The following is a 14,402-nucleotide window of genomic DNA, read 5'->3' on the forward strand; positions in this document are numbered from 1 at the left end:
CAACAACAACAACAACAACAACAACAACAACAACAACAACAACAACAACAACAACAACAACAACAACAACAACAACAACAACAACAACAAGAAGAAGAAGAAGAAAAAGAAGAAGAACAAGAACAACAACACATCTACCTCCGGCAAGAAAAATCCCACGACCAGTCGGCGCCCGCCATCCGGGCGACCCGGACCGGCTTCCTCAACACGCGGCTGTACCGGGCGTGCGCGACGCGCATCTTCCAGTGCCGGCCGGGGGCGGTGTGCCGGCGGGAGCGGGCGCACCTGCGCGGGCGGGCGCGGTGGGCGCGGCAGGCGGCGGGCGCGGCGCTGCGGGCGCGGCTGGTGCTGGACCTGGACGGCAACGGCATCTCGGGCCGCTTCCGCCGGCTGCTGGCGTCGCGGTCGTGCGTGCTCAAGCAGACGGTGCTGCGCGAGTGGTGGCACGGCGGCGGCGGCGGCGGCAGTGGCGATGGCGGCGGGCTCGTCGTCCCCTGGGTGCACTACGTCCCCGTCAGCGTCGGCATGGGCGAGCTGCCCGAGCTGGTCGCGTGGTTCCTCGGCACCGACAGGGGCCGCGAGGCCGCGCGCCGGGTCGGCGAGGAAGGGGCCCGGTGGTCCGCCCGGGCGATGCGCGACGTCGACTTCAAGATCTATCTGTGGCGCTTGGTGCTCGAGCTTGCCAGGTTGGCCGACGTCACGCGGGGGCCATTATTAACAGACTGACGAGGGTCAAACGTGAAGGGTGGGGAACTTTGGGTTGGATAGCAGCGGCTAAAAACTTGTGAGAAGTTTTTATTTTTGTTATTGCTCTGTTCCCATACATAATTTTGATTCCGAAGTCATTAGGTCGTATCATTTGGCAGACGTTTCAGTCTTGAGTGACAGAACTCATATAGAGATTCTCTTAAGCAAAAGAACAAAGAGACGAAGGAGAAGAGAGAAAAGAAGAGAGAAAATGAAAAAGAGGGAAAAAAAGGAAAACAAAGAAAAAGAAAGAATATTAAGTGTGTGTGAGAGAGAGAAAGGGGAGAGGGAAAGAATGGGATAAAGGGGGAAAGTGGGGATATAGAGCAGAGCACGTAACGCAACCAAGGTACCTAGATTCTCAGAAGAGGTTGAAATTCAATAAACCAGCCATGTGGCACGCGACAGGAGAGCCTTGCGGCCCCAGCCACTGGTCGGTGTGTATTGTTTTCCGTGTTGCCGACTTCGGTAACCAGCCCTGGCGGGCCGACACCATCTTCCCGAGTCTGGCGAACAGGTCACCCCAAAAAAGGAAACTCGCCCGTTGATTATTCTTCATTCTCATGTCCAAAAGCAGGCCTCGAAAGATGCGATGGCTTCGGGCGGCGCAGGTCACACACTACTTCCGCTACTACACGTATCATGGCAGGTTCAAATACGACCGGCATATTTTCCATCAAGTGCACAAGCTCAGAATGAATACTTGTATACCTATGACTTTAAGGGGAGACCTCGCGCCGAATATCCTGTACGGATTACATCCATCTAAACCCCTCGGTTTCCCGATCCCAGGCCGTGTGCAAGCCCCCGCGCCACAATCGCCACCGCCTGTGTAAAATAACGGTAACCGATGCAAGACGAAACGATACGCTCCAGATCCGGCGGGAGATCACAACGGCGAACGCCGGCTCTCCATGCACGGACAGATCCTAAGCTCCGAGTGGGCCAAAAAAATCAACTGCAACACCTGATCTTGCGTGTATGTGCGTTGATCCATTCAACTTGCAATAGTGTAAATGTGGTGGAGTGTGGACTCGGGGAAGGTACCACCTTACCAGTGCGCAAGCACCCAGTACGGATTACTATTAATTAGTTAATCCGTACTCCGCGCCTTACTCCGTAGGTACTGCGTACCTGCCTAGTTTGGTAGCCCCGCCTCCGGTGCTGGACCCGCTTTTCCCGTGCCGAGGCCGGGTGGGGAACCGCGCATTCCGGGCACACACACACACACACAAAAGTCGGTCAAAAGGCCAGCGCCCAATGCCCCGGCGCCGGAATTTGCATGCCGCTTGCCGCCGCCGAATGCGGCCTCGTACAGCGCGACGCGGGCCTCCGGGCGAGGGTGCGGCGGCTGGTGCTGAGCGTCGCGTCCAGCCGGGGAGCGTCCCGTTGTCGTCGATCTGGTTCTGGGCCTGGAAGCGGCCGATTGCGTAGGTGTGGGCGTCGGTGCGGGCGCGGCCTCCGGAGGAGGGCTGCGAGGTGGTTGAGCGGGCCGAGCCCTCCGCGCGCGAACGGTAGTAGGCCCCGGCGACGTGGAGCTGCCGCCGACGCTGAGTCAGCAGAGACGTACGGTACAATATGTACTGAAAAAGTACGTATCATGCATTGCATGCGGTAGTTTGTATGGGTCAGTCGTGTCGAACACAGGGCCGTGATATGGTCGCGCGGGGAGTTGAGGAGCTAGCGTTGCACTATTTGACGAAATTACTTCATATTCGGCTTGTTTTCCCCCCTCCTATTTCTATCTATTTGACTTTTGTCAATTCTGGCCTTGCCAGTCCTTGTAAATCCACCTCCGCAGTTTTTGAGAATAACCAGGGGAAAAGATTCAACCGTGCAAGACTAAGGATCCTCTCCATGCAAGATTTGCCCCGTTCCTCAGAACAGTGCATTGATGAGTAAAATACCTCGACTGTGGTATACGCTTCGCGTACGTCTTGTCGACTCGGCAGTGATCTTGTTCTGAGGAGTTTCGATAGCATTAGGGGTGCAGCTCGGGTGCCCGCCAGGGTCACGGCTGCGGTCGAGAATCGCCGCGATCGCTGGCAGTCAGTAAAGTAGCTTCCGGTCACGTTTGCATGATGTGGCTGGAGCTATATCACGTGACCATCTGGATGAGCCCCACCTCGGCGGCTAGCCTTGGCCATCGGACCGTTCCTGCGCCGCAGCCGAACAGGAACTTATCTTATCGATTGTGGGGTCTGTTGACGGCAACCACGCCTCAAAAACACTCGGTCGACAGACCGCGACGGACGAGATCAGACTAATCCAGTTACTCGATTGCTAGTCGTCCGTAAGATGGTCGCACTACGTCCCTTCACGCCGCCAGCGGCAGCGTATGCTCTAGGATCAACACCGCGCGCCGTGCGATTTCGACACCCTGCCTACCCCAGCTCGGCTCCTGACCTTCTCGTGCTCATGGCCGCAGACGGCGGCGCGCTCGACTTCGATATTGCGCTGACAGCTTGCTGCATCGTTACCGGCGTGGACTGGGACGATGGGTACATAGCACAGAAAGACTTGACCGAGGACGCCATTTTTCAACAAGTCAACCGCCCGAACGACGGCTTGCTCCACGGGAGCGAGTACTTTTTCTGCGTTAAGGGACACGACCCATCGTTATGTATATCTCCTCTCAGATACATACTTCTTTCTTCCTCCGCTGGAGTTGGAGCCACCTTGTCTGACTGTAACCATTTCCGTTGCAGTCAAATATCCCGTCATCCCATCGTTCCATCACTGGCGCTTCCCGCACGGCAATCTTCCGCCGCCGTGGAGGGACCTCCAGTTGCCTGAGTTCATTCTGCCACGTCCGACTCTGAAGGGGCCTGCGGCGGCAATGGATCGCGACATTACTTGCCGGGTATCTGGCTATATGGATGCCGTTGAGAAGGCACACCTCGTTCCGGAGGGAGAAAGGCTTTGGTTTGTATCGAACAAATTGGATAGGTGAGGTTTCGTGTTGCTTTTTGCGCTCTCGAGAGTGTAGTTATACTATCGATTGACTGATGGAAGCTGACGACTAATCACTCATAGATACTGCCGGCGACCGCTAGAAGTAGCAGCTATCAACGACGACAAAAACATCCTCATCCTCCGTAAAGACCTGCATCATCTCTTCGATGCTCGACGCTTCACCTTCGTGCCTAAACGATTTGGCGCATATACATCCGAGCCTGTCCAACTTGTCACTCACGTGCTGCTGCCGTCGGGCTCGCCTGAACTGGTGGGCCTGTATCATAACCGCTTACCCCAGCCGATTCGCGGCATCAGCGTCGAGTGCCTCTTCGCACGATTCGCCTGGTGCATATTCACGGATGAACATATGCCGTTCTTCCTGTCGGATCTCGAATACGTCGTTCGCCTGTGGGACAAGGCCAGGGGCGAGACCGAAACCCGAACCCTGAGAGGACTGGATGTCAGGTCTAGTGCTCAGATTTTTGAGTCCGTGCGATCCCAGAATCGAAGTGTCAGTCCAAAGAAGAGGTCGCTTTCGACCCAGGGCGACGGCCGGCTTGATAGCGGCGATGGCTACTGGTCAGACGACGATAATAGAACTAGCGATGATGACGAAAGCGGATGGTTGGGCGAGCCACCGAGGGGCCGACGACGGAAGCGTAGCTGGGAGGGGTTGGAGCGAGATGATGGGCAAGTGCCGAGTTTATCATCCTCGTTCGGTTCTGCGACCCAATCTAGCCTTCCCGGCCGCCCAGGCAGGCAGGTATCGCAGCCTCTGACTCCAAAAGAAGGGGATACTGCTACGTCTTCAGCATCGGCTGGCGGCACTATCGGAAGTCAGAGGCCCTTAAAACGCATTCACATCGAAGAAGATCCGGACGAGGGAACTGAGAGCGCGGTCAAGGAGGAGGAGTAGGGAAAAGGAATTTTCAATCCACGACTACTTATTTAGAGCACTTCCCGACAGAGTTGGCCGGGACTGTCCCGAGCTCCTGCCGGCAGTGCGCCACATTCTCATATTCTCATCGCCTGAATCTGGAACCGAGAGGCACCTCAGGCAACAGAGCGTGGTGCGCAGAATGCCGAGAGATGCGGAGTGTGGAATGGTCGGGAGCAAGCGACAACGCTTTCCAAAAATGTCTTCTGTGGGGTTCACTACATTTTCGTCGGATAGGGAAGTTTATGCCATGTTCTCTTTTTAGAATTGCCATCTCACGGGACTGTAAGACCTGTGAAAATTCCGTCTCTACCAGCCACGAGTCCATCGAAGATCTCATCAGCCAAACGATCTAGACCGTTCCGTGACCGCTGAATTACATAACCTCGGGGTGGTTACCTGAGATAATCCGGTCACCTGTGTGCCTTTACTAAGGTACCTTGGCGCCTTAATATGCTTTGCACCTGAGGCAAACGAAGCCGTTATGACAGCTTGGCAATAACCTTGCAAAGTCCGGATATGGTTGGAAAGGAGCACAAAGAGTGCCCCTCACCAAAAGTGCAAATACCCCGGCCGACGTGGCAGCTCGCAACTCGGCCGAGAAAAAAGCGGAAAGCACAGATTATGATGCTTTCTTCCTTAGTTTAGCTCTTCACAGTCCCAGATTCTTTCCATGGAGCGACTCATACTCAGAGTCAAGGGCAGCCAGCTCGGTCAATCGGAGCCTGCTGTTTCAAAAGAGGAGGGAGAAGGGAAAAATTATTCAAAGATTCAGCAAAACCAAAGGAGACAAACCACTTGAGGTCGGCGCCAAGCGCCAGTTAAACCTTTCAGTCGCCTCCTGCCCTGTCTTCAGGAAATATGGACCGCCCGGGTCTCTTCACCGACGTCCACTTCCAGAGCAATCATGCTTCTGCGCCGAGACTCACGAGGGGTCCGGAAGAACGGCCGCGCCTCATTGCGTCAGTGGCGCATGAGCCTCCCGAGAGGCTCTCTTGAGAACACGCCTCGAGGCGTATGAAAGCGCCTTGATGTTAGCCGAACCGACGGGCTGCTATAACCTCGGGGACATTCTGCATATCGTGAACCGCGTTGAACCCCGCCGACTGTTGAACCAAAAGCGGGCTGAAGCACCAATGATGGTCCAGGCAGGATCACTGGTGACAATCTTCTGGAGCGTGCCCTTGGTTCTCTCTCGTCTCTGCGATAACACAGTGTACCTGGATTTTGATTGACTTGAAATCCGGTATGAGGGAAAGTGTTTCCAGCCCCCTGCGTATGCAAGACATACTTGTTCGGTCCTAATAGTCGGACGTCTGATGAACTTCGATTTGGCTGACGTTGATCGAACTGATGGTGGTGCACATGTCTTGCCGCCAAGACGTTGCTTACCTACCTACACAGTAACCGGCCTCCTCGTAGGGAGGAGAGAACTGGGTAGGGTCATAATTAGATGTTATGGCCAGTTGCCTAAAACAATAACAGAAAAAAACTATATCAACTAACCTGGCTCAGGCAGGGAACACGTGAAGTGAACCAAGCTTTAAATACGCTTAAGGGCTTGGCAGCGGATTCAGCTCTTCGTACTTATAACTCTTTTCCGCACATCGGCGAGCGAACACAAATGCTGTGGGAAGGGTGCAAAGGACACCATATTTAGCTCTGCGGACCTCGGTCTCGGTAACTTCTGCCCAGTTGAGCACCGAACCACATTGGCACCTGCTCAGCTTCCATTGTTAAAGTGCGGGTAGGGCAGCAGCGGGCAGGCAGGTGAATCAACTGCCTAATTGGGACAATACCTGCCCTTCACGGTCGGCTCGGCGCAACATTTAGGGGGGCTTACACGCGACGGGCGGTTCCACCAGCAGGATCGGCGCGTTTCTAATTTTGAACCTGAATAAGTTCCACCCATCCGCCTCGCATACAAGTACATACCTATGAACGTCTCTCTCTCTCTCTCTCTCGATACAGATGCGTACTAGGTACTAAAATAACCTAGACTACGCCTGCCTTGCGTATCGCTCTTTCGTCAAGGCAGCGAACCGCAAATTTGTTCTTTCCCCCCCCCCCCCCTTCCCCCTTTCCGTCATTTGGATCTCACGATGGTGTCCTTCAGCTTCACGGCGCTCGCGGCGCTCGCGGCGTCGGTCGTCGTCTCCGCGACGGTGCCCAGCTCGGCCCGGTTCGACCTATCCAAGCCGTCGTACGACCTCTACCGCAACAAGCCGCTGCACGACGACACGGTGCAGCAGGGCTTCGCCTTCGACAACGTCAACCGGCGGCTGTTCGTGTCGCAGCGCAAGAACGGCGCGGGCGAGACGTCGGGCGATCTTTGCATCACCCAGCTCGACTTCTCCGGCAACGAGGTGGGCCACATGTACCTCACGGGGTTCGGCCACGGCGTCTCGTTCGGCGCGCAGGCGGACGGGTCGGCGACGTACCTGTGGACCGAGGTGGACGCCAACGACAACGGCTACGGCAAGCAGCTGGCGCGGTTCAAGTTCGCGAGCGGCAAGACGCTGACCAAGTCGTCGAGCGAGCTCAGGAAGTTCAAGCCGGTGGCGGCGGCCACGGAGCACACGTGCGCCGTCGACCCGGTGCACAACCGGCTGGTGGTGCGCTACCACCTCGAGGGCTCGGGCAAGCACATCGCCGTCTACGACCTCGCGGCCGCCACCGAGGGCGACTTCTCGTCCCCGCTGGCCGACTTCAAGCAGCCGCTGCCCAAGACCAAGGGCAAGAACTTCCAGGGCTACGCCGCCTACGGCCGGTACCTCTACCTGCTCTGGGGCGACTCGTACGACGTCAGCGCCGAGCTCAACTCGGAGGTCGCCAGCGTCGACATGAACACGGGCGAGGTCGTCCAGGGCCCCCTCATCACCAAGGCCGGCTCCACCCTCAGCTTCCGCGAGCCCGAGGGCCTGGCCATCTACAAGACGGCCGCCGGCCAGGTCCGCCTCTTCCTCGGCTTCGCCTCCGGCAAGGCTGGCGACCGGAGGTCCAACCTCTTCTACAAGAACGTGACCGTTTCTTGAACGACCCTGTTACAGCATTTAGCTGTCAGTGGGTCAGATCCGACTGGCCCACCAACAGGGATGATGAGCCAGGGGTCGACATGTAATCCGTATTTAGACAGCATCCCCAAGTGCCGGAGGCACTTGGAAGAATCAACGCATCTTATCACCACTTCGGTAGACCGTACCAGTTGGTCCAGGAGTGCCGCCCACGGCGCGAATACCGCTGTGGTGTCGTATCTTGCAGCCTGTCTGAGCTGTAGTCATTTGCAGCCATCGAGCTGTAGCAGCATTGGAGCATGTCTCGAACAACGGCGTGCAGTTGCCAATTGTCATACTATAATCCGTAGATAACAAGCCTTGCCCAAAGCATCGCTCCGGTTTTCCCTGGTCATCAAAATGTACCTATGTCTTGCCGCCGTCGTGGGCACGTCTAGAACAGAACCCGCTTAGAGGGTAGCCAATAGACGAAAAACCATCCACCACCACCACCACCGCCACCACCACCACTAATTACCACTACCACCCCCCTTCCTCGTCTCCCCAACCACGCACTTATTAAAAAGTAAGCGTTCTAGACCACAGGGGTGCGCATCGCTGTTTCAGCCTTACGGCTTCCGCGGAGACTTTTGACCGGGAGAAAGAGCAACCCAAGACGCCATCTTGCAATGTCGCAATCGGCTCGAGAGAATGGGAACGCAGATTCCCGAATGCTTAGCTAACTAGGTACCTATGTAACGTTAGGTACCTTGCATCTTAGCCGGGTGCCGTGCCCCATATCCTTGCAACGAAAAAAAAAAAAGGAGCAGACCCGTCGCGCCAGACAAGGCGACACCGTGACACATGTGTATCCCATGTTCCTCTACACGCCCGAAGAAGTGCCGTGGCGCATCGCTTCGTGGGGCATACACGTGTAATTACGTACCGTGTCTGGACTGCGCGGTCCCGAACGCCATCAACGCAAAAAAAAAAAAAAAAAAAAAAAAAAAAAAAAAAAAAAAAAAGAGCCATCGGGAGCCTGCAGAAGCGAGGCGAATTTGACCGAACACAAAATCTTGCGTGGGGCCCGATCGAGGAAACGCTCCTGTCATGATTACCGGGTGGGCTTTGCGCCATTTGACAGGGCCAGAGGCCGAGATCGCGCTCCCATCGGTGCCGTCGTCCGTCGCTCGTCATGTGCGACTGCAGCCTACATGTCTTGAGCACTAATTAATAAGCTGTACTGTATGTATGTACATGAGGTATGTATGTATTGTACTCTGGCGAGCTACTCTGGCGAGCGCAAGCAGCCCCGGAATGGGTGAAGTCGGGTCGAATGTCTGTAATCCGTAGTGCAACGACTGCCGCCGTAACTACCGCGCTCGCTGGATTTGTCCTGCTTCCTGCCGGTGCTTAATTAGGAGCTCTCCGACTCGATGTTGATCAAATCTTGGCGTGCTAGAATGAGCAGGCCTGCAGCAGACAAAACACCAAGGAAAATGTTCTCATATTTGGAGAAGTGGCACATGCGGTGTCTCGGTCCCGAGAACGCGAGTCCGGAGCGGTAAAGGCTGGAAGGAGGGTGGGTGGCAGTTGGCCGGTTCTGGTCTGATCGGGTTTGGGGAGGGAAGGCAGGCTAGCTCCTTGCGTCAATCCCAGTCGGGTGAGAGAGTGGGGGAGAGGGGGACAGTCAACCACTCTTAAGACAAGTACTATGTTATTAATTGGCCAAATTGGAATTAATTATTTCAGGAGAGCTGAGCAGCGAGAAAAGTCGTTTTCAAGATTAGTCTCATCGATGTATACATTGATTAGATAATTTTTGTTTTGTTTTCTCCGTTTCCGATACACGCACTTGCGTGTTTGCTCCTGGCACCATCCGAACCGCCCTGATAGCTGTGTGGGGTTATGACCGCTATCCAGGCGTCCCCTAGTGTAGTATAATTACAGATTAGTGTACGGAGTACGGAATAGTGTAGTTAATTGCGTAATGTGGAGTGGTCCCTGAGAAGCCCACCGCCCGCCCGTCTCCACCACGTCCGAGATCTCCCAAAAATAACTTAACCTTATCCCGACCCTGCGCTGCTACTTTCGTTTTCTGATCCTGCTAATTGAGGACGAATACTCGACCAGGTGATCGGCCGCCATACCTGTCGCGCAGTGCAGCCAGCCCGCGGCCCACGTACCGTTGTTGCGTTCTCCCTGAGGGGTTTCGAGGGCTGAGCGGATGATCTGGCAAGTGACGGGCACGTCATTCCAGGTTCAGGGTCACCTGCCAAGACCCCTCATATCGAGCCGACGCGCCTCGGTGACGCCTCAAGGAGAGACCGTGTTACCCAATCCAACTCGTCTTGCGTGTCGCCTCTTCTAGTCGTTTCCATCAGATCGCGTGGCCGAGTCTGTTTGTCGAACCATTAGAGGCCCCGTAAGGCGGCTCGGCATCCCGGCCGCGCTTTGCCGGAGATTTATTGCCGCGACGGCCGGAACCGGGTGTTAAAACGGTTGATCTCGTGCTCGGCGCGCGCCGTGTAATGCGCGACGCGACCGGCGGGATCTCCCGCCAAAGGCTGGCCGGCAAGCCGTCCGTACGTTGAGCTATCCTCTGCTGCGGGCTGGCCCAGATATTGCACCATCTGTGGGGATGGCTGCGACTGGGAGGACGCGGCGGTTGAGCTCGAACCGGCTGTCGGAGCCTGGGTGGAACCGCTGTTTGCGCTGCTGGGGTATTGGCTTGCCAAGGTCAGTGCGGGGCATTTAACTTAATCTCCGTAGCTACCGTGCGGTACCAGAGAAAACCAAGAGCCGCAAGGCAAGGGTCTCGTCACGGGCTCCCCAAAAGGCGAGATCAAATAAAGAAAGCGAGAGGGGTGGGATAGAGAGAGGGAGTGGAGGAGGGTGTGGCAAGAGGGGGAAGAGAAGAGACTCGACCAACCAACATCTCGACTGCAGCTACGTACCTTAACGCCATTGTTTTTCTGTTTTGCTTCGTTCTTTGTTCTCAGTAGGAAGGTGAGCAAGGCGGCTCGGTGGGGAATCTCGATGTCTGGTGTGAAGGTTGAGTGCTTGGTTCAACCCTTAGAGTTCTCCGTGTGTAATGTCGGATCGAGGCTTGACGAAGCACAAAAAGCCTACAGGCGGGCAAAGCTGATGAATGTCTCGAATGTGTACAAGTGTCGATGACAAGAAAAGAGGAGGCGGGAGGAGTGGGAAGTTGGCCGGAGGGATCCTGTCGGGTTATTATATAGTAGTGGTAAAAGGTCCTCCGAGGGAGTAAGAGGCACCTGCAGAAGAACGCCGAGAAAGAAAGGGAAAATGGATCTCACCGTCTCTTGCGTACGCCAGCAGGGGTAGAGGGGGTGGGTTCGCACGCCAGCGGACCGCCATCTGCGTGGTATTACTGTCGCTCCTTTTGGTCTCACAATGGACCTCGAGCCATGGGTGACGCTACTGCGTAGTATTAGGTACAGCACCTAGGTTAGACCTCCCTGACACAGTCCGCTGGTGCCTTGCCTAAAGTACCTTCTCCGCAGTACGGTTTGATGTTGGACATAAACCTGGTCAATAAACGTCCGACTTGGTTAATGGACGGATGGTTGGGGAGGCAGATCGGTACTAGCTCAACTGCCCCGACCGTTGCTCACACTGGCGTAAACGGTGATTTCCAGGCATCTCGTAGACACTCGCTCGTTCCCGTCGCTGATATTTCTAGTTTGGTTATGTTGGCTATTGTTTCAGGTTCAGCAGGAGTGACAGTCCGATCGGCTCGGTCCACCTCCCTCATTGACGGGAAGGGGCAAGGCTGCGTAGAAGAGCAGCAAGACCCCGTTCATGTTCGGGGAGGGAACCGCCACAATGCCGCTGCAAACATGGGTCGTTGCTTGGTTCGGACATCTCGCGCCTTACGCCAAGCAGGATCAACAGGCGATGTCGCACCTAGCAAGATCGTGTCACCCTACCTTTCGGAGAGGAAGAGGAACCTAATGTACTGCGTCAGTCTCTGGATGAAGCAGTAGTACTGCGGTGTGGCTGCTTTTGGCAGGGGCCCAAGAACCCGGAATGGGGGTCTTTTGGCAACAAGGTCGGAAGCCTCCACGATCTCGTGTCACTTGCATGATGGGTACGAAATAATGCCCCAACGAATATACTGCGAATCTCTTCAAGTAGCTCCGTGGCTGCGTCGACTCGGGAGCAAGACGAAAAGACAAGGCGTTTTGGCGAGGAGGTCTGGGGCCGGGCCATGCTGCGTAACTCTCCTTCACTTCCTGGTGCGATAGCTTCATTGGATGAGGGGGAGGTGAAGGTGAGGAGAAAATGGTTGTGGGGCATCCCAACCTTAGGTACTGCATGTCCACGGTACCTATGCAAAATACGCTGCAGCATCCGCCTTCGAAGAACGGAGCAGGAGTGCCTTACTGCAAGCAGAAAGATTCGTCCTGGGCAAGGTACATCTGGACAGGTATTCAGCACCTTAGGTACTGTCAATTTCATTCTATCAACAGACGCGACCTCTCTTTCCTCGGTAAGCGTGGGCCGAAACGGGAGGAGCACGACGAGCCACGCATCGGGCAGCCCGATTGATCATGCTTCCCAGACCAGCAACACGGTTGTAAATCGGATCATTGAAGGCTGCGCTACCAGTTCTCGTACATCCAGTTTACCGACACTGCTGCGCTGCGCTGATCGCCTGAACGTTGAGAACTCGGAATCTCACGTTGCTACAACGGGGAGAGTCCGCGGTTTCGGTACCGCACACTGCAACGGCGGGGATGAGTGCCCGTGTTGCGACGGGGAACCTCAGAGAGAGCGCGGGATTGCCGCAACAGAATGTGGTGGGGCCCAGCTATTCCGTTGTACTACGTACGTACCTACCTCAGGTATGTACATACCTTACGCACCCACGTCTGTACATACCTATGTACTGTACATACATACATACATGCATACACAGAGGCGTGCATACGCAGTAGTTCGTAGTACCGAGTGACGATGGATCAGAAGCGTTGGTGGAAAGGGGCCTAGATCCCTGCTTGTCGAGGTACCCACGGGAGGAACGCCGAACGCAGGGAGGGTCATCCAAGACACGATTAGCTTGTGCCCCGGATTTGAAGGTCGCAGTCAAGAGGACAACAGCAATGCGGGATTGCCGGAGTTTCAGGACAAATTGGTATCGAAGCGAATAAGCCGTGACGGTCATCTCCGGCTCCAATAGTACACGAAATGCTGGGAGCCTGGATCAACTTTCGTAGGCCAACCAGGAACGAATTGGCAATGAGAAACAGGGGTTGCGCAGGTGTGGTAGACTGGACCCACTAGGGCTCCCAGACCTACCAGGGTTGCAGCCGCCATCGCCGCCATCGCCATCGCCATCGCCATCGCCATCGCCATCAACAACCGTAGCAGAGATACGAAGACCGCTCAATCCATCCATCCATTCCCACAGCAGGCCATGATCTCGTAGTTGTGTATGCTAGTGTGCCCAGATCTCGTAGTTGCGTAGAGTGCTAGGTGCGTAGTGTATTAACTACTCCGTACTGCTAAATCGAAACGCCTGCCACCTGACTGTAATTACCTTCATTGATCTTGGATCTCTGTTGCGCTCTGGATACCTAGGTAATTAGTACATGTATCTATGTACATAGATATATGAGGTTCATCCTGTACAAAACGAAGTTTAGGTGGCCCTGTTAGCGAGTGGATCCGCCTGTATGTACGGATTACATACGAGATCGCTGCAATATCGAGTACGGATTAGATGGTACCTGATCCGCGAAACAAGCCTGCACCAGTGCGACAGGGCGCCAAGAACAAAAGGGTGGCAAAGAACGCAAGGGTGGCAAAGAACGCAAGGGTGCTAAAGAACGCAAGGGTGCTAAAGAACGCAAGGGTGCTAAAGAACGCAAGGGTGGGCTCCGCCGGTAGGGCAGGGAGTGGGAGGGACTACGCAGCACGAACCGCGTACAGTACACTACAGTCATGATGTGGGTCTGGGCTCCGTGCCCGAGGGAGGGTGCTCACTTTACGGATTACACTAGTGTAGTTACAACTACGGATTACATGGTACGGGCAGCTAGTGTATCCGGATCATCTGTGGGGCCTCATCCTGATTCGCGCCCTCTTCCTCTCCCACACATTGCCAGTTAGCTGAAGAGTGTTTCCGCTAACGCATCCCACAGATTTTGACAGCCACGCGAGCCACAACAGCAAGGAATGAACGGCACACGACACTTCCGGTTTCCGAGTCACTACTACTCTGTCCTAGCACTCCGCAGCGTCCCGTGATACTCGGAATTTACCTCATGCATGCCCGAAGTACCTAGGTACCTTTAGGAAATTTTCTTTCGACCTACACATTGCCCTCGGGGCGGTCATTTGGGAGAAGCCCACCGGTGAGGCACGCCCGCCGAGAACAACGTCGGCTGTTTCTGCGTGATGCTTCCCCATTTAGGGTCCCGAATGGCGAGCGTCAGCAACATCATGCCAAGACGGCAAAGTTCGGCAAGTTTGAAGGCGAAACCGTCAGCTCATAGCGCAAGCTAGCGGCATGCACACTAGATAGTGTAGCTGTTGCGAGAGCTGGTTTGTAATGTATTACATAGATACGTACGTTGCAGGAGCCCACGATTCTCGCAGGTTCCCTCGTGGGAGCCGGTTTTCCAATTTGAGGGGCTCTTTCATTTTGGACGTTCTTCCATTTTGGACGTTCTTCCATTTTGGACGTTCTTCCATTTTGGACGTTCTTCCATTTTGGACGTTCTTCCATTTTGGAC

At 55.2% G+C, this 14,402-nt stretch overlaps 4 protein-coding genes across 4 annotated transcripts in view; 3 read left to right on the forward strand and 1 right to left on the reverse strand.

Annotated features, from left to right (window-relative positions):
- The window catches only part of P884DRAFT_290053 (uncharacterized protein), a 4,253-nt gene extending 3,069 nt beyond the window's left edge, over positions 1 to 1,184 (forward strand). Inside the window, exon 4 of the mRNA XM_069444037.1 lies at positions 166 to 1,184. Within this exon, the coding sequence (XP_069299956.1) occupies positions 166 to 726 (561 nt within the window). The 3' untranslated portion in view covers positions 727 to 1,184. The remainder of the gene's footprint in view (positions 1 to 165) is intronic.
- A 1,807-nt stretch (positions 1,185 to 2,991) lies between these two features.
- P884DRAFT_218115 (uncharacterized protein) lies at positions 2,992 to 5,013 on the forward strand. The gene is made up of 3 exons (XM_069439371.1): positions 2,992 to 3,370; positions 3,456 to 3,696; positions 3,784 to 5,013. Exons 1-3 carry the CDS (start codon positions 3,046 to 3,048, stop codon positions 4,619 to 4,621), a joined length of 1,404 nt encoding a protein of 467 aa, XP_069299957.1. The 5' UTR covers positions 2,992 to 3,045; the 3' UTR covers positions 4,622 to 5,013.
- Positions 5,014 to 6,582: 1,569 nt separating this feature from the next.
- Positions 6,583 to 7,861, forward strand: P884DRAFT_255991 (uncharacterized protein). Its single transcript, XM_069441031.1, has one exon. The coding sequence runs from the start codon at positions 6,745 to 6,747 to the stop codon at positions 7,675 to 7,677; it is 933 nt and encodes a 310-aa protein (XP_069299958.1). The 5' UTR covers positions 6,583 to 6,744; the 3' UTR covers positions 7,678 to 7,861.
- A 2,134-nt stretch (positions 7,862 to 9,995) lies between these two features.
- Positions 9,996 to 10,683, reverse strand: P884DRAFT_93332 (uncharacterized protein). The gene is made up of 2 exons (XM_069446184.1): positions 10,593 to 10,683; positions 9,996 to 10,365 (listed from the first exon to the last, which is right to left on the reverse strand). The coding sequence occupies exons 1-2, from the start codon at positions 10,601 to 10,603 to the stop codon at positions 10,101 to 10,103; spliced, it is 276 nt and encodes a 91-aa protein (XP_069299959.1). The 5' UTR covers positions 10,604 to 10,683; the 3' UTR covers positions 9,996 to 10,100.
- Between the last annotated feature and the right edge of the window lie 3,719 nt (positions 10,684 to 14,402).

Source organism: Thermothelomyces heterothallicus (genome assembly GCF_042370625.1).
Source record: "Thermothelomyces heterothallicus CBS 202.75 unplaced genomic scaffold P884_scaffold_4, whole genome shotgun sequence".
NCBI classification, from domain to species: domain Eukaryota; kingdom Fungi; phylum Ascomycota; class Sordariomycetes; order Sordariales; family Chaetomiaceae; genus Thermothelomyces; species Thermothelomyces heterothallicus.